Genomic DNA, 18,134 nt, shown 5'->3' with positions numbered 1-18,134 from the left:
TCGAGTATGGCCAGTTATCCCCTTGATTTTACAACTCAAGGAGGAAGAATGGTAATTATTAAATTTTAGGGTAGATTATGGTTTTTAGTTCTAGCATAGGCAGCCTAGTGTTAGAAAACTCACACAGAAAAGGGTCAGCATAAGGTGAGAAATGTGAATGCGCTCTCCTTCACAAGGTTCTCTTTCTGTTTAACCTGAGAATTAATGTTTTCAACAGATCTCCTGTAAGCAGCTTACAGATTCGCTATGATCAACCAGGCAACAACAGTTTGGAAAATCTGCCTCCAGTAGCAGCCAGCATAGAACAGCTTTTGGAGAGGCAGTGGAGTGAAGGACAGCAATTTTTATTAGAACAGGGTACTCCTAGTGACAGTAAGTATTCTTTTCTTGTCTTTAAAGAAAGATGAATGGGTGGGTGAACAGACAGGTGGATGGATGAAGAAGTCACACTTCATCAGGACTAGCAATGAAATTATGATACAAGTTTTATATAATATGGTAAGAAAATGTAATATAGGGGTTTTATAGAACAAATTCTACAGTTTTACTGCTTAGACTTAAATCCTGTCTTTACCTGTTATTAAAAGTATGATCATGGGCAAATTTCTTAAATGGCAGGGTGCTTTAATCTCCCATTTGTAGAATGGGAATAATAATGTGGCTATGTCATAGTGTTGTTTTGAGGGTTAAATGACAAAAAAATACATAAAGAACATTGCCTGGCTCATAGAAAGCACTTCTCTGTTCACTGGTTATTGTTACCATTTATAACTATTATAATATTGGTACTTTGTTCTTATCGGTTTCTAACTTTTACTGAAATACACAAGTTATATTTTTTTCTTAGCTTACTTGTTTGAAGGAAATTTGCTCACCTCTGGAGAATTTACTTTAAAAAAATGCATGTAGTCAAATATGGCTAATAAGCCCATTGATTTTACAATGTTGATGAGAAAGAACAATACCAAATTATATGTATAATTTTTATATATTATATATAATTTACTTATTAAGTTATATAATATATATGTACATGTTTAGTATCTTTACACTTTTAAGTACTGGTGGGGGAGCCATCGGTGAAAAATGCCAAAAAGCAAAGTCACACTGCAGATGGTAGTTAGCTGGAAAAGTGGCCTCGTGTTAAGGATATATATTTTTGTGAAGAATATAGGTCGTTTTTATCATTTTGGCGATATAAACTTTTGCTGCCTTATTTTATTCAAACAAAACATTTTGCTTATTGTTAGTAGACAAGTGCCATAGACTGGTATTTTTATGAATGGTGCCCTGACAAAAAATGTTAATTTTGAGGAAGTTCATGCCGGGATAATCCTTTAAACACGATAGCTGGAAGACAGGTTTTACTTCGTTCTATTGCATCTCGTTTGGGTATACTCAGGGTTTCTTTGCGGGGTCTTGTGGAGGAGGGATAAAAGTTAAACCCTTGGGAAATGACCATATGTGTCTGTACCAGTAGAGTTGTGTCTTTTGAAGGCCCTGAGGGCATGTTAAACAAATACAACTTTTTAATACATAAAAATTAAAAAAGTGCCTATCACTGTGGCATAACAGCAGCACTCTGAGTTGTGGAAAGAATTGAAACCGTAGTTGAGGTGATGAGGCAGGAAGGAAGCAGGCCTGTTTACAGACGGCTGCGCCTTCTGCGGGAGTGGGGGCTGCAGTGCGCGCGCACTGCCCCCTGCTGGGGGGTGTGCGCCTCAGCATGTGCAGAGGCTTGGCTTGGGAGGGCTCTCACTGTGGCTGGGGCTGATTTAGCTTCACCAGGCAGCAAACAAAAACTTGTGCTCTTTTTGTGTTGAAGGATATTGCTGTGGTTCCTTCCCATTGTAAATATGACTTTAATGTAAAATCATGGCAGGCACTTTAGATTTTTAGTTAGTCTTTTATTTTGATGAAAATACAATGTGTTTTTCAGTTTTCTTTGAGAATGGAAATTACCAGAACAGGTGGGTTTTTTTTGGTTATGCTTATATATGTACAAATATATTGTGGTATATTTCTATGGACATATAAATTTAGGAGTAAAACCTAGTCGTTTAGAAATGGTTTACAGAATTTCTTTTTTATTTTAACTTAATTTCTTAAGTTATTGACACCTAATCCTTGTGTGTGAACTTCTTTGTTAAAAACTTTCCAAATATTTGCTAGTTTTAGGAATGCTGAAGTCATTACACCAACTTCAAGTTGAAAATCGAAGATTAGAGGAACAGATTAAAAACTTGACTGCCAAAAAGGAACGCCTTCAGTTGTTGAATGCACAGCTCTCAGTGCCTTTTCCAACAATAACAACAAATCCTAGTCCGTCTCATCAAATGCATGCGTTTTCAGCACAGAATGGTAAGTATGAACATATTTACTGTGTACCTAAGGAAATTAGGCTAGATTTTCAATGTCTTTTAAATAATAAGTGAATAATAACTGGTTACCATTTATATGAAGATGTAGAAAAGAAATGATAGGTTATTTTTGAAGAGCATAAAGAATCCTGGTAAGTGATGAACTTGAATTTGTTCTAACTTCTTTAGTACATAATTTAATGATAAAATGTATTTAAATGTGTAATGATCTCTTTATTGATTTAAAGCCATGGTATTCAATAGAGACACAGATTTTTCTGTTTAAACTGATCTTAGGAATAGCAAGACTTAATATTTAAGTGTTTTTAATGTGGGCTTCTGGCTAAGCTTTTAGATAAGCCTTTAATCTTATACATAATGTAATTTAACAGGATAAATAGGTTTCTTTTTGTCTTTTATTATTCTAGCTCCTACTACTGATTCCTTGAACAGCAGTAAGAGCCCTCATCTAGGAAACAGCTTTTTACCTGATAATTCTCTTCCTGTATTAAATCAGGTAATTTTGGTGTGGTTAGCTTCATTTGTGTGTTTTACTTATGAGCAATAGTATATCACATTAAATGGTTTAAAATTATTTTAAACAGTTTTGCTGTGTTCCTTACAATTTAAGTTTCTATTCTTTCTTCCATTAGGACTTAACCTCCAGTGGACAAAGCACCAGCAGCTCATCAGCTCTTTCTACCCCCCCTCCTGCTGGGCAGAGTCCAGCTCAGCAGGGCTCAGGCGTTAGTGGAGTTCAGCAGGTCAATGGTGTGACAGTGGGGGCACTGGCAAGCGGAATGCAGACTGTAACATCCACCATTCCTGCTGTGCCTGGCGTGGGTGGGATAATTGGAGCTTTGCCAGGTAACCAACTGGCAATTAATGGCATTGTAGGAGCTTTAAATGGGGTTATTCAGACCCCTGTCACAATATCCCAGAACCCTACCCCCCTCACCCACACAACTGTACCACCTAATGCAACTCATCCAATGCCAGCTACACTGACTAACAGGTAAGAAACTTAAATATATTTTAGGGTTTTCAGTGCAACATACTATAGTAGTACCATGTTGTCTGTGCTTTAGATTGGAATTTTTAATGTGCTCCTTGTAGATGGATGCTAAGAAATTAAAACTTGCCAGACTTTTAAACTGAGTACATTATACCAAGAGCCATTTGTTTTTCAAACAGAAGTAATTCAATTAAAACAAAATTAAACCACTTTTAGTAACAAAGCATTAAATATATTCTGTGCTGAAATTTCAGTCTTGATCTGTAATGTCTATTTTAAATGCTAATTTTTCTTACCCTTGTATATTGCCTTCATGTATCATAAATTCTGAAGAAAAGTAATATTGTAATGAAGATCACATAGGAATATTGGCTTCTTAAAATTCAGCTATGTAATTTTGTTAGCTTTATAATCAAAGATTTTTGATACAGGGTGAAGGTCAAATATTTATCTTGCATTTCCAGGGAGTAAGATTCACTATTTTGTTGTGCTTGGGTCATTTTGAGTGTTCAAGATAAGGAGACTAAAGCCATGTTATTATTGAACATACTTTTGAAGAATAAATAATTTTAAATGGATTTGCAATGGGTACTATTAAACTATTTTATTCTGGCTCTCTCTTCACTGGTGCTTAATTTTACTGACCATTGGGACCATTAAAAAAGTTTAGGTCATATCACTTAGTAGCATGATTGTATTCTTTCTTGTTTTAAATAGGTGTTACCTAGTATGGGTTAAATTATCCTTGAGTAATGAAGAATAAGTTATTACATGTATATGTTATAAACATATGTAAATTTCTATTCTGTAAAATAACTTAGTGCCTGCTTAGTTTACCATAGAAAGGAAAACAAAACATTTCTTGACAATGTGAATTCATGTATATCTGTGTGCCGCATGTGCGTGGTCACACACACAGAAATAAGAAATTTGTGCACCATTGTTTTCAGAAAGTGTTGTGATTAAAAACTTGACTTGTTAACTTATTAAATATCAAATCAAAGAGTGGTCTTTCATTTTACATTTGAAAAACCATTAAAGGTATATACTAGCAAGTAAAAGTTTTCATCTTTTTACAGTGCCTCGGGACTCGGATTACTTTCTGACCAGCAAAGACAAATATTTCTTCATCAACAGCAATTTCAACAGTTGTTAAATTCTCAACAGCTCACGCCAGTAAGTGCTTCCTTTTTAAAAAAAATTTAAAAAACTCTTTCAATTACAGTTGACATTCAACATTATTTTTTATTGGTTTTAGGTGTACGGCATAGTGGCTAGACATCTATATAGTATAATCTACGCGGTGATCCCCTTGACCAATCTAGTAACCCGCCCGGCACCACACGCAGTCACCACAATATTATTAACCATGTTCCCCATGCTACATTTTACATCCCCGTGCTACATTACTGATAATGTTTGATTTTTATTAGGAAAACGTGATTTAAGTTAAATAGATATTCAGCATGCCTACTGTTATCTGCTTTTTGAAATCACATTATGGGATGCATAATGCAAAAATGGTTTGTCTTTGCCAGTCTGTGATACCTAATGTCACCTATAGTGACATTATAGTGATTGATTTACAAATATTAGGACACGTGCTATGGTACTCTTGTAGATTTTAGTGACAGAGTGGTGAACAAGACTTTGTGTTTTCATGGAACTTCATTCTGATAGGGGAGATGGGTAATAAATAAATGTATATTTTTTGTTAGTAATAAGTATTGAGAAGGAAAATAAAGCAGGATAAGGGGATACAAAACAGTGGGATCAGGGCCATTTTAGATAGGGTGGCCCAGCTTCTTTGAGTAGATGATTTTTGAGCACAGAACTGAATAAAAGTTGAAGGAGCATGACTTCTTGACATGGGAATAGAAGAGAAAGCGCATTCCAGGTAGAAGGAACAACAGTTATAAAAGACTCGCTGGACGTGCATTTATGCAGTGAAGACTAGAAAGAAGGCTAGTATGACGGCAGAGTGAGGGAGGCTACTGAAGGGGAGAGAAGGTCAGGTCGCTAGGCTTGGTCTAGAAGATCATGGACTGTCTATTTGGCAAGAAAGTTCTTAAGTATGATGGAAAGTCATAGGTGATTTTGTTTTTAACCTTTCTATTACGGAAATTTTCAAGTGTATTGAAAAGTAGAGCATACAGTATAATATATTAATCACCTAGCTTTAATAATTATCCCAGTTTTAAAAAATCTTGTTTCATATATCCTTACTTTTTCTTTCAGGATTATTTGAAAGAATTAATTGGAGGGCTTTGAACAGAATAATGACATGATAATAATTCATGTTTTTGAAAGATGAGTTTAGCTGTTGCATTATAGAGAGTAGTCTGTGTGTGTTGGCAACCCTAGAAACAGGGAGGCTATTGGAGCAGTCCAGGTAGGAGATGTTGGTGTCTTAAAATAATGTGATAAACGTGGTAAGAAACTGTCTGAAATTGTATATTTTGAAAATGGAACCAACAAGACTTGTTTGTCAGACATGCAAGAAAAAGAGTCCTAAGCAATTGAATGTTGACTTTTCCTGAGGTTTGGATGACTAGGGGGAACGGGTTTTGGAGAGTAAACAGGAGTCTGTTATAGACATACTGAGTTTTGAGAGGTCAGCTTAGACAAGCAAGGGCTTTTCTGAGTCTGGAGTCCAAGGAAATGCAGTTGGATGTATAAATTTGGGGTCATTGCTTCCTGTGTGATGTTTAGATTCACAAGATTTGATAAGATCAGTAGTGAATGAGGACTGAGCTCTGGACATCCTGGAAGAGGAGAATACTCTAGTACAAGATATTGAAAAAAAAGTGGCCACTAACTAAGAGAGAGTGGTGTTCTAGGGTCCATACGAAGAAAATGTTTCAAGAAAGGAAGGACCCTATTGTGTAAAATGCTTCTGGTAGGACAAGTAAGAATGGACCACTGGATTTGGCTGTTTGGAGGACTTTTCACAAATGTGGTTTTGGTAAGAAGTAAAAACCTCAGAGTGGTTAAAAGAAAATGGGAGGAGAGGAAGCGAAAGTGGAATAGAGGCAACTAATGACGTTTTACTGTAAAAAGCCAAGAAATGGGCACCTAATGGAAGAAAGACATGGTCTGACGGGGCAGTTTTTATTCATTTTGAATATGACGGCAGATGTGTGTGTTGTGGGCTAATTCCCAGAGCAGCAAAGTCCCTAAGAAAGGAGAGCAGCATTCTACTCTAACAAGAAAGCAGGTGCAGCAGCTGTCAGTGGATTTTATGATAGGAGGTCAAGGAAACCCACTTTTAATGTTTTTAATTGTTTAAATTAAATGATAAGTATAGTCATCGGGTCTGGGATGACTATACTTATCATCCCAGTATAAGTATACTTGGATGTATACTTATATACATCCCAGAGAAGATGTGGAGTAGATGTCTTGGCGAAGGGGAGAAAGAAGAGTTAACTGAGACACGTGGCATTGTGTGGCTCACATGCAGGGCCAGCACTGGCTGGTCCTCTGCTGTCAGAAATTTAAAGTGAGACCAAGCTGATACGGTCGTGTGACTTTTCTCCAGCCCCATTTCCCTAGCACTTCATTGAATTAGAAGGCATGGAGAAGGCACTATTTAACTCAGAGTTTCAGCTTTTGCTTATAATTTCTTTCTAAAATGTATCTACCTACTTTCTTGCTTTAGTCAAAAGTATATTGAAAATATTTGTTTTGATTCTAGAGTATCATTTTTCACAGTCACTGTATTTACAGTGGCATAAAGATAAAACCTTCCACTGGCTTCCCATTTTACCTTGAGTAAAAGCCAGGGTGTGTACAGCCTACTGCTTGCCTCCTCCTCGCTTACACCATTCCAGCCCCTCTGGCCTCCTTGCTGTCTCCCTTGATTGTACTGGATATGCGCTGAAGGAGCTTCTTAGCACTGGCTATTCCATCTGCCTAGAACCCCCTGCCCCAGATCCACATAGAGAATTCCCTGACCAGTCTGTTTCAGATGACCTCACCCCTGCCATACGCTGTCACACAGTCCTGTTTCCGCTGACCCTTAGCAATACTCCTATTCTGACTTTTGTCTCTCCCTCTTGTCCCCAGGGTAGGCTACATAAGGGCAGGGATTTTTCTTCCCCACCAATATGTGTCAAGCACAAACACATGTCTCAGAAACAGTGCCTGGTAAGCACTCAGGAAATGAAATACATGTTTGCTCTAAAGAAGTCTCATAACTACATCAAAAAAGCACTCTTTCTGTTGGCATGAATGAGAAGTTCAGACTTATTTTAGATTCCCAAAATTATGGGGAGGATTTGATCCCCACAGTGCATTTTAAAGGCAAACACAGATAACTTGTGACTTCTCTAAGTTTCTGTTCTCCTTGACTGTTATGGATAACCTAATTGGAATAGAGGTCTCCTTTATTTGTTTTGCCCCTTTTGAAGATAAGCCTTTCACCGATGTTATTGACGTTTCATCGTAGACGGTTGTTACCTAGTGCAGCATATTTTTTCTGATGAGATACTTGCTTTCTTTCTTAGTAGTATGTATGTGAGTGGCTTACATTTAAATATCTAATATTAAAGAAGAAAATAGAAAAGGCAGGCTTTACTGACTGCTGAATTCTGTGACAGGGAACTCATCTTCTTTCACATGTTTTTACCTAAGGAGCAACATCAGGCGCTTCTGTATCAATTAATGCAACAGCATCACCACCAGCAGCACCACCAGCCGGAACTGCAGCAGCTGCAGCTCTCTGGACCAACACAAATACCGATAAACAACCTACTGGCAGGTACTCAGGCGCCACCACTCCACCCAGCTACTACCAACCCGTTTCTCAGCATCCATGGCGATAGTGCGAGTCAGAAAGTGACAGTAAGTATCTTCGCTCTATTATATCTAGCAAAATAATAAAAAAAATTTTATTGATTAATGAGAGATGTTTCTCTCCAGTCCCTCTCTTCTCCCCCCCCCCCCCAAATATATTATTCCCTGGATAATTTCTTCTTAAAACCAGTTGTTTCAGCAGCTGGGCGTTGTAAACACAAAGGACCTACGCCAGTTTATATCTCCCCAAAGTATATCAGTTTGAATTTGCACATAAGGTTTGAAGGCCATGTGATAATTCAGAAAGTTCCAAAATAAAAATGTGTTTATAGCAAGTGGTGTGGAACAGTCCACTCAGACAATACTTGGTACTTTTTAAGAATCTTTGTTTAATTTGTTTAATTATAGAACCAGTCTAGATATTTTAGCAGTATTTTTATTATTTTGCTCTGAAGTGCTTCCTAAAATGGAATTATATTTATAATAAAATTAATATAAAAATTTTAGGGTAATCCAATTATTCCGCCAGATTATGATCAAAAAAAGTTATAATCACATTTCTAATGGAACTTAAGTTTCATTAATTTTATGTAAGTGATAGCATCTTACCCTGTCAGTGTACAAGATAAATTAAAAACGGATGCAGGAACAGTATACTGTATATTTGGTAGCACACATTTTTAAGGCTGTTTCTTTTTATTAATTCTCCCATTCAATGAGGTCTACTTTACTGTAGTATAAATGTTTCCCCTAAATTCCAGTTCAGGGCAGATTGTGTTAGAGGAAGGCCACTGGGGTATAGAATGGAGACTGGACGTCAGGAAAGGAAGAAGGAAAGAATGAAGCGGGAGGGAGGGCGGGCAAATTAAAGTACTAAAAGTCACACTGTTTGCTATTTCCCATAATTTTGAAAGCTTGCTAGATATACTGTGCTTTTAGTCTTCAGAAACTTTAGTTTGTATTTAGTAACAAGAATTGGTTTAAAATACAGATTATTGATTTTATTAACTCTTCAATGCTTTTGTTTGCCTCATTATTTCTGACTTCCTGAATATATACTGTCATTGTCACAAACCTCGTTCCCTCTGCAGTACTCTTCTGACATGGGAAATTTCAGGGATTCTGTGTTCATTTAGAAATTTTTTGTACTGCTTTTTTTCTCAAGGTTTTTTCTTATGTTAAAAAATGAATTAATTACTAGTTACTTTTTCCATATAATATGAAAAGTATATTTTAATGGAAAACCACAATAGTAAACAATATAAAATAAACAATATTAAATACCTAATTGAGAAAAGCAAGGGTAGAAAATAATATTTATGAGTACCCTACTGTATGCGAGGCATCTTTGTCAGATACCGTAGTATGCATGATTTCAATCTTTAAAATAGTAATAGGTTGTAACCCTATTTTTTTGTAGATTAGTAAAACAAGACTCGAAGAGGTTAAAGCTCAAAAGATAGTTCAAAGGATAAATAACACATATTGGATCAGAACCCATGACTTTGTTAGTCCATAAAAAATTCATTTTCTATAATACCGTGTTACTACTTCTGTGGAAATGTTAATTTCAGGGGATGATTTCTACATTCATTCCTTGTGAGTTCTGTGTCTCAGATGGGCACTTTTTTGTTTACTGCTGAATTTCATGTTTGTAAAAGCAACTGATAATGTTTACCAGTAAATTCATGTCTTTACATTATGCTGAAAAGTAACCATGTAGATTTGTAGGAAAAAAGGAATAACCATGTATACCACATTTTATCTTGGTTATAATTTCATTAAGAGGATATTACCTCAAGTGTGGGCCAGAAATTGATTTAGCTAATGCATCTGGTCTTGTTTGTTTCAACTGCAGAGACTTAGCGATAAAACGGGGCCTGTCGCTCAAGAGAAAAGTTGACACTTGAGAAAAACATCTTAGAAATTGCCTGTCCTGCTGTCCTAGCACTTCCTCTGGCTGCTGTCGCACTCCTCTTATTACACCTATGAAGAAACGCAACAAGAAACTAACTGCACAACAAAGGATTAATTGCCACAAGGACATTTCTTGTAAGGCTTTGATTTTCTTGTTGCTTTGTTGCACTGAAATGAAATTCCCATATCCCCGACCCCTCACCCAGATTTTTTGAACTTTGAAAGAAAATTTAATACCTAACTTTTGTCATTGAAAATTTACATGTAATGAGTTTATCAACCTAACAGAAATTTAATATAGTTGGTGCACAACTAGTTTTGTTACAAATTGGAGAGATGAATAGCAAAACTAAAGATTTTTTCCATTTATAAACTATTTGGTTTTATTGTACAAGTTGGAATATGAAAATAAGATATTTTGTTTGGGTTACAATGTACTTGCTCTGAGTCAAAACTTAAAACAATTTCAAGGAACTGTCCAATTTCTTCTACGAGAGTTTTATTGGTTAAATATTGCAAATAAATAAGTCATCAACTGGGACTTGGCAATCTTTGTTAGAAAACTTTCCTTTTCAATGGGATTTGGCCAATTTTGGTAATCAAGTTAGGACAGTAATGTCTTGCTTCTGCAAAACATAATTTTTTTTTAATTTTTATTTTTTTTGCTAAATGCTTCTTTTTTGGTGTTAAGACCTACTCATATTTTAAAGAAACCTTGAGTTGAGTTCTAAGGCTGCTGGGGGAACCAGATCAATTCAAAATGAAAGACTTCTTTCAGAAAGATGGGCCACTCTGGAAGCTGCTGGTCAGGTTTGGCCTGAATCAAGTGCCTGTTAGTACCTCATGGTGTTGAAATGGCTCTAAGACAGCTGAGCTTGCACTGTAGTCAGTCCTTGTAAGTAGTAGGAATAGTCAGTGTTGCACCAGCAGCCTTCCCATGGTTCTGCCTTTATTAAAAACTTTCTATGCCACCATAGATAGCTCAGGCAAAATACCTGGGTATTTATCCACTAATGAGTCACAAAAAAAATGAGTGGATTTGGTAAGAATTTTTGTTTTTTACTTTGAATAACTTCCCATTACTGACGATGATTTCCAACAGATGAACAAAATAGGGCAAACAACCCACCACTACAGTTCCTAAAACAGGTGAAATCTTATTACAGTCCTTCCACTTTGGGTAGCCACACTCCTGGTGTGACAGTATGGCAGTGTATAAATTACATAATTGAGGATGTAATCATTGAACTGTTCTTAAATGTGTGAATTATTAGTGGAAAAGACCCAGCTGTAATTAGACCTCCACTGTGTACTTAGCTGGAAGAACATGTTAATTCTGCAATATGTCTCTTGGTTAAACATTGCACAGTTCTTACCTCATTTCTGTAAATAAGGTTTTGTGAATCTGTTTTGTATTGTGAAAATATTCATAAGATAACATTGATATTTTGATTTGTAATATTTCTAATTGGTAGATTTAATTGAAAAGTAAAATTAATTTATTTTTATATGTTCAGGGGAATTTTAAAGAAAGTCAGATCTTTTGTAGATAATTTTAAAAAATCGGTGTGGTTTATTTTACTTATTTAACCCACTGGTTGTTATTCTGTAACAATTTGTATAAATGGTAAATTTTGAATGTGTTATTATTTTACCTAGGTGTAAAAATCCACATGTATTGAAGAAAATGTACAAAGTTTTTGTTAATAAAATTTAATAATGTTTATAACTCTGTGCCATTTTTCCAGTTTTATTGAGATATAATGGACACATATCACTATTTAAGTTTAAGGTATACAGCATAATAATTTGGCTTGTATATACATTGTGAAATGATTGCCACAGTAAGTTTAGTTATCATTATCTCATACAGATACAAAAAAGAGAACAAAAAATGTTTTTTCCTTGTGATAAGAACTTTCAGGATTTAAACTCTTCACAGCTTTCCAATATACCATAGAGCAGTGTTAGCTACAGTCATCGTGCTGTATGTACATTATATCCTTAGTACTTACTTATCTTACAGCTGGAACTGTAACATTTGACCGATTCCTTCTCCCTCTTTCCCCTCTCCCGCCTCTGATACCCACAAATCTCATCTCTTTTTCCTATGAGTTAGGTTTCTTTCTTTTTTTTAAAAAAAAAAAATATATATTCCAGATATGAGATCATATAGTATTTGTCTTTCTGTCACTCAGCATAGTGTCCTCAAGGCCCATCCATATTGTCACAAACATGGTTTCTCTTGATGGCTGATAATATTCCATTGTATTGATATACCACAATTTTTGTATTCATTCATACAATGGACACTTAGATTGTTTCCATATCTATTGTAAATAATTCTACAGGTTATTGATGTTAGTTTACATATTTTATAGTTACATACAACAACATTATTGTAGTTATGGTTATTTTTAGTATTTTTTTACTTTTTAAACTAGAGTTGCAAGTGAATTATGCACTAACATTACCATATTACAGAATCTCTGATTATATATTTACCATAATCACTGCATTTTACACTACCTTCTTATGTTTTTATGATGTTATTTAGAGTCTTCCAGTTGAAGAATTCCTTTAGTATTTCTTTCTTTCTTTCTTTCTTTCTTTCTTTCTTTCTTTCTTTCTTTCTTTCTTTCTTTCTTTCTTTCTTTCTTTCTTTCTTTCTTTCTTTCTTTCTTTCTTTCCCTTTCTCTCTCTCTCTCTCTCTCTCTCTCTCTCTTTTCTCTCTCTCTCTCTCTCTCTCTCTCTCTCTGTCTCTCTCTCTCTCTCCCTCTCTCCCTCTCTCCCTCCCTCCCTCCCTCCCTCCCTCCCTCCCTCCCTCCCTCCCTTCCTTTCCTTTCCTTTCCTTTCTTTTTTTTTCTCTCTCTCTCTCTCTTCCTCCCTCCCTCCCTCCTTCCCTCCCTCCTTTCCTTCCTTTCTTTCTCTTTCTTTTAATTAAAGTTTATTGGGGTGACAGTTGTTAGTAAAGTTACATAGGTTTCAGGTGTACAATTCTGTATTACATCATCTATATATCACATTGTGTGTTCACCACCCAGAGTCAGTTCTCCTTCATCACCGTATATTTGATCCCCCTTACCCTCATCTACTACCTCCCATCCCCCTTACTCTCTGGTAACTCCTAAACTATTGTCTGTGTATATGAGTTTTTTGTTTCTTCATTTGTTTGTCTTATTCTTTTGTTGTTTTTAGTTTTATATCCTACATATCAGTGAAATCATATGGTTCTCTACTTTTTCTGTCTGACTTCTTTCGCTTATACTCTCGCTTATACATTATACTCTCAAGATCCATCCATGTTGTCGCAAATGGCTCTATTACATCTTTTCTTATGGCAGAATAGTATTCCATTGTGTATATATACCACAACTTCTTTATACATTCATCTATTGAAGGACACTTTGGTTGTCTCCATGTCTTGGCCACCGTAAATAAAACTGCAATGAACATGTCTTTATCTGATAAATGTTTTCAGATTTTTTAGATAGATACATACCCAGGAGAGGAATTGCTGTGGTCATATGGTAATTCTATTCTTAATTTTTTGAGGAACCTCCACACCGCCTTCCATAATGGCTGCACCAGTCTGCATTCCCACCAACAGTGTATGAGGGTTCCTTTCTCTCCACAGCCTCTCCAACACTTGTTACTATTTGTCTTGTTGATGATAGCCATTCTGACTGGGGTGAGGTGATATCTCATTGTGGTTTTTATTTGCATTTCTCTGATGATTAGCGATGTTGAGCATTTTTTCATATGTCTATTTGCCATTTGTATGTCCTCTTTGGAGAAATGTCTCTTCAGGTCCTCTGCCCATTTTACAATTGGGTTGTTTGTTTTTTTTTGTTGAGTTGCATGAGTTCCTTATATATTTTGGATATTAGCCCCTTATCAGAGGCGTTGTTTGCAAAAATCTCCCATTTAGTTGGTTCCCTCTTTATTTTGTCAATGATTTCTTTTGCTGTGCAGAAGCTTTTCAGTTTTATATAGTTCCGTCCATTTATTTTAGCTTTTACTCCCCTTGCCTTTGGAATGAAATTCGTAAAATGCTCTTTGAACCCAAGGTCCATAAGTTTAGTACCTATTTTTTCTTCTGTGCAGTTTGTTGTGTCAGGTCTTTTTTTTTTTTTTTTTTGAGAGCCCACTGGCCCATGTGGGAATTGAACCGGCAGCCTTCAGAGTTAGGAGCATGGAACTCCAACCGCCTGAGCCACCGGGCCGGCCCTATTGTGTCAGGTCTTATGCTTAAGTCTTTGATCCATTTTGAATTAATTTTGGTACATGTGACAGCAGTCCAGTTTCATTCTTTTGCACGTGGCTATCCAATTCTCCCAGCACCATTTATTGAAGAGGCTGTCTTTCCTCCATTGTATGTTTTTAGCTTCTTTGTCAAAAATTGTCCATATTTATGTGGTTTTATTTCTGGGTTCTCAATTCTATTCCATTGGTCTATGTGTCTGTTTTTCTGCCAGTACCATGTTGTTTTGATTATTGTAGCCCTGTAGTACAAGTTAAAGTCAGGGAGTGTGATACCTCCAGTATTGTTCTTTTTTCTTAAGATTGCTTTGGCTATCAGGGTCTTCTGTGGTTGCAAACAAATCTGATGATTTTTTTTTTTTGTATTTCTTTAAAAAATGCCATTGGGATTTTGATGGTGATTGCATTAAATCTGTATATTGCTTTGGGTAATATGGCCTTTTTAACTATGTTGATTCTTCTAAACCATAAACATGAATGCCTTTCCATTTCTCTGTGTCTTCTTCAATTTCTTTTAAAAATGTCTTACAATTTTCAGCATATGGGTCTTTCACATCCTCAGTTAAGTTTATTCCTAGGTATTTTATTCTTTTTGTTGCAATTGCAAAGGGAATTGTTTTTATTTGTTTTTCTGCGATTTCATTGTTAGTATATAGGAATGCCGTGGACTTTTGTTAGTTGATTTTGTAGCCAGCAACTTTACTGTATTCATTTATTGTTTCTAATATCTATTTCGTGGAGTCTTTAAGATTTTCTATAGATAGCATCATGTCATCAAAGTGACATTTTAACTTTATTCCCGATTTGGATGCCTTTTATTTCTTTCTCTTGCCTGATGGCTCTGGCAAGGACTTCCAACACTATGTTGAAAAGCAGAGGTGATAGGGGACAGCCGTGTCATGTTCCTGAACGTAGAGCAAAGGGCTTCTATTTTTCACCGTTAATTATATTAGCTGAGGGCTTGTCATAGATGGCCTTTGTTATGTTAAGGTATTTTCCTTCTATACCTATTTTATTGAGTGTTTTAATCATAAATGGATGTTGTATCTTGTCAAATGCTTTTTCTGCATCAATTGATATAATCATATGATTTTTGTCCTTAATTTTGTTTATGTGATGTATCACATTGATGGATTTGCATATGCTGAACCATCCTTGTGCCCCGGGGATGAACCCCACTTGGTCGTGATGGATAATTTTTTTAATGTATTGTTGTATTCAATTTGCTAGAATTTTGTTTAGGATTTTTGCATCAGTATTCATCAGAGATATTGGTCTGTAGTTTTCTTTTTTTGTGTTATCTTTATCAGGTTTTGGTATCAAGATAATGTTGGCCTCATATAATGAATTAGGGAGTACTGTCTCTTCAATTTTTTTGGAAGAGTTTGAGCAGGATTGGTATTAGATCCTCTTTGAAGGTTTGATAGAATTCACTAGTGAAGCCATCTTGTCACAAACTTTTGCTTTTGGGAAGGTTTCAGACAACTGATTCAATTTCGTTATTGGTGATCAGTCTATTTAGATTTTCCATTTCTTCATGGTTCAGCCTAGGAAGGCTATATGTTTCTAAGAACTTGTCCATTTCTTCTAGGTTATTGAATTTGTTGGCATATAATCCTTCATAGTATTTTCGGATGATCCTTTGTATTTCTGTGACATCCATAGTAACTTCCCCTTGTTCATTTCTGATATTGTTTATTTGTATCTTTTCTCTTTTTATCTTAGTGAATCTAGCCAAGGGTTTTTCAATTTTATTCATCTTTTCAAAGAACCAGCTCTGTGTTGCATTAAGTTTTTCTATTGTCTTTTTCTTTTCTATTTCATTTAGTTCTGCTCTGATTTTTATTATTTCCTTCCTTCTACTGATTTTGGGTTTCATTTGTTCTTTTTCTAGTTCTTTAAGGTGTAACATGAGGCTATTTATCTGGGATTTTTCTTGTTTCTTGAGATAGGCCTGTAATGATATAAATGTCCCTCTTAAAACTGCTTTCGCTGCATCCCAGAAATTTTGGTAGAATGTATTTCCATTGTCATTTCTATGTATCTTGATCTCTTATTTCTTCTTTGAGCCAGTTGTCCTTTAAAAGTATGTTGTTTAATCTCCGCATATATGTGGTTTTTCCTGCTTTCTCTTTGCAGTTGATATCCAATTTCAAAGACTTGTGATGAGAGAATATTCTTGGGATGATTTCAATCTTCTTAAATTTACCAAAGCTAGTTTTTACATCCCAATATATGGTCTATCCTTGAGAATGTTCCATGTACACTAGAAAAATGTATAGTCTGATGTTCTAGGATGAAGTGCTCTATAAATGTCAATTATGTCCATGTCAACTAATGTGTCATTTCAGGCTCGTATTTATTTACTTTCTGTTTGGATGATCTATCCAAAGCTGTCAGTGATGTATTTAGGTCCCCTAGTTAATTGTGATTTGGTCAATTTCTTTAATTCTTTTAGTAGTTGCTTGGTATATTTCGGTGCTCCCTGATTGGGGGCATAAATATTGATGACTGTTATGTCTTCTTGTTATATAGTCCCCTTTTATCATTATGAAATGTCTATCTTTGTCTCTCGTTACCTTTTTTATCCTGAAGTCTGTTTCATCTGATATCAGTATGGCTACACCTGATTTTGTCTGGATACCATTTGCTTGGAGTGTCAATTTCTACCCTTTCACTTTGAGTCTATGCTTGTCCTTGTAGCTGAAACGTGTCTCTTGGAGACAGCATATGGTTGGGTTAAGTTTTTTGGTTCAATCTGCTACTCTGTGCCTTTTTATTGGTGTGTTCAGTCCATTTACATTTAGGGTAATTATCGATATGTGAGTATTTCCTATCATTCTGTCTTTGGTTTTCTGATAAGATGATGTCTCCATTGTTTCTTTGCCTTTTTGTTGCTGCCTATTATTTCAGTGTGTTGCTATTTTATGATTTTTCTCTCTGTTTCTTCTTTTATTATGTTATATATTTTAGTTCTGGATTTTTTTTTTGAGTGGTTACCATTAAGCTTATGTAAAAGTTTCATATTTAGAGTATTCCATTTTCTTCAGCAATACTTACTTTCTTCATTCCCTTATGGCAGTTCAGACGTTACTCTCCCCCATTGTATGTTTTGGTTGTCACAAATTATCCTTATTTATGCTGGTTGAATAGCCTCCTTCAGTATTTCTTGTAGTGCAATTTGTGTTAGAAAATTCCCTCAGCTTCTGTATGTCTGGAAAGGTCTTTATTCCTCCTTCAAATATAAAGGATATCTTTGCTGGATGTATTATACTTGGCTCATAATTTCTTTCCATAATTTGAATATTTGGTTCTGCTCCCTGGTTTGTAGAGTTTCTGCTGAAAAATCTGATGATCATATAATGGGCTTTTCTTTATAGGTTACCGTCTTCTTTTCCCTGGCTGCCTTGAGGATTCTTTGTCATTGATTTTAGACAGCTTCAATACAATGTGCCTTGGTGAAGGCCTCTTGGGGTTGAGGTAATTAGGTGTTCTGTTTGCTTCTTGGATTCGAGGATCCATTTCTTTCCACAAGTTTGGGAAGTTCTCATCAACTCTTTGTTTGAATACATTCTCTGATCCCTTCTCTCTTTCTTCTCCTTCTGGTATGCCCATTATTCTTATATTGCTCTTTCTGGTGGAATCAGAAAGTTGTTGTAGAGTTCTTTCATTTCTTTTAACTCCCAAGTCTCTCTCTTCTTCGATCTGTGTCATTTCTAGGTTTCTATCTTCGATGTCACTGAGTCTGTCCTCCCTCTGGTAAAGCTCTATTAAGTAAGCTG

General features: G+C 35.7%; 1 protein-coding gene across 19 annotated transcripts in view; it reads left to right on the top strand.

Moving 5' to 3' along the window:
• MLLT10 (MLLT10 histone lysine methyltransferase DOT1L cofactor) overlaps window positions 1-11,823 on the top strand; it is a 192,477-nt gene extending 180,654 nt beyond the window's left edge. For 17 of the 19 annotated variants that reach the window (XM_081050364.1, XM_081050354.1, XM_081050360.1 and 14 more), the window contains 7 exons: window positions 218-372; window positions 2,173-2,361; window positions 2,789-2,877; window positions 3,014-3,375; window positions 4,455-4,551; window positions 8,011-8,220; window positions 10,031-11,822. In XM_081050364.1, coding sequence (XP_080906490.1) covers window positions 218-372; window positions 2,173-2,361; window positions 2,789-2,877; window positions 3,014-3,375; window positions 4,455-4,551; window positions 8,011-8,220; window positions 10,031-10,075 — 1,147 coding nt within the window. In that variant the 3' untranslated portion in view covers window positions 10,076-11,822. Of the gene's footprint in view, window positions 1-217; window positions 373-2,172; window positions 2,362-2,788; window positions 2,878-3,013; window positions 3,376-4,454; window positions 4,552-8,010; window positions 8,221-10,030 lie in introns of all 19 variants that reach the window. The other 2 variants (XM_081050356.1, XM_081050355.1) reach the window with 1 other exon arrangement.
• Window positions 11,824-18,134: the final 6,311 nt, after the last annotated feature.

Source organism: Rhinolophus hipposideros, assembly GCF_964194185.1.
Source record: "Rhinolophus hipposideros genome assembly, chromosome: 1".
Classification (NCBI taxonomy): domain Eukaryota; kingdom Metazoa; phylum Chordata; class Mammalia; order Chiroptera; family Rhinolophidae; genus Rhinolophus; species Rhinolophus hipposideros.
Note: the sequence above shows the minus strand (reverse complement) of the source record. Positions and strands in the feature narration are given on the sequence as shown.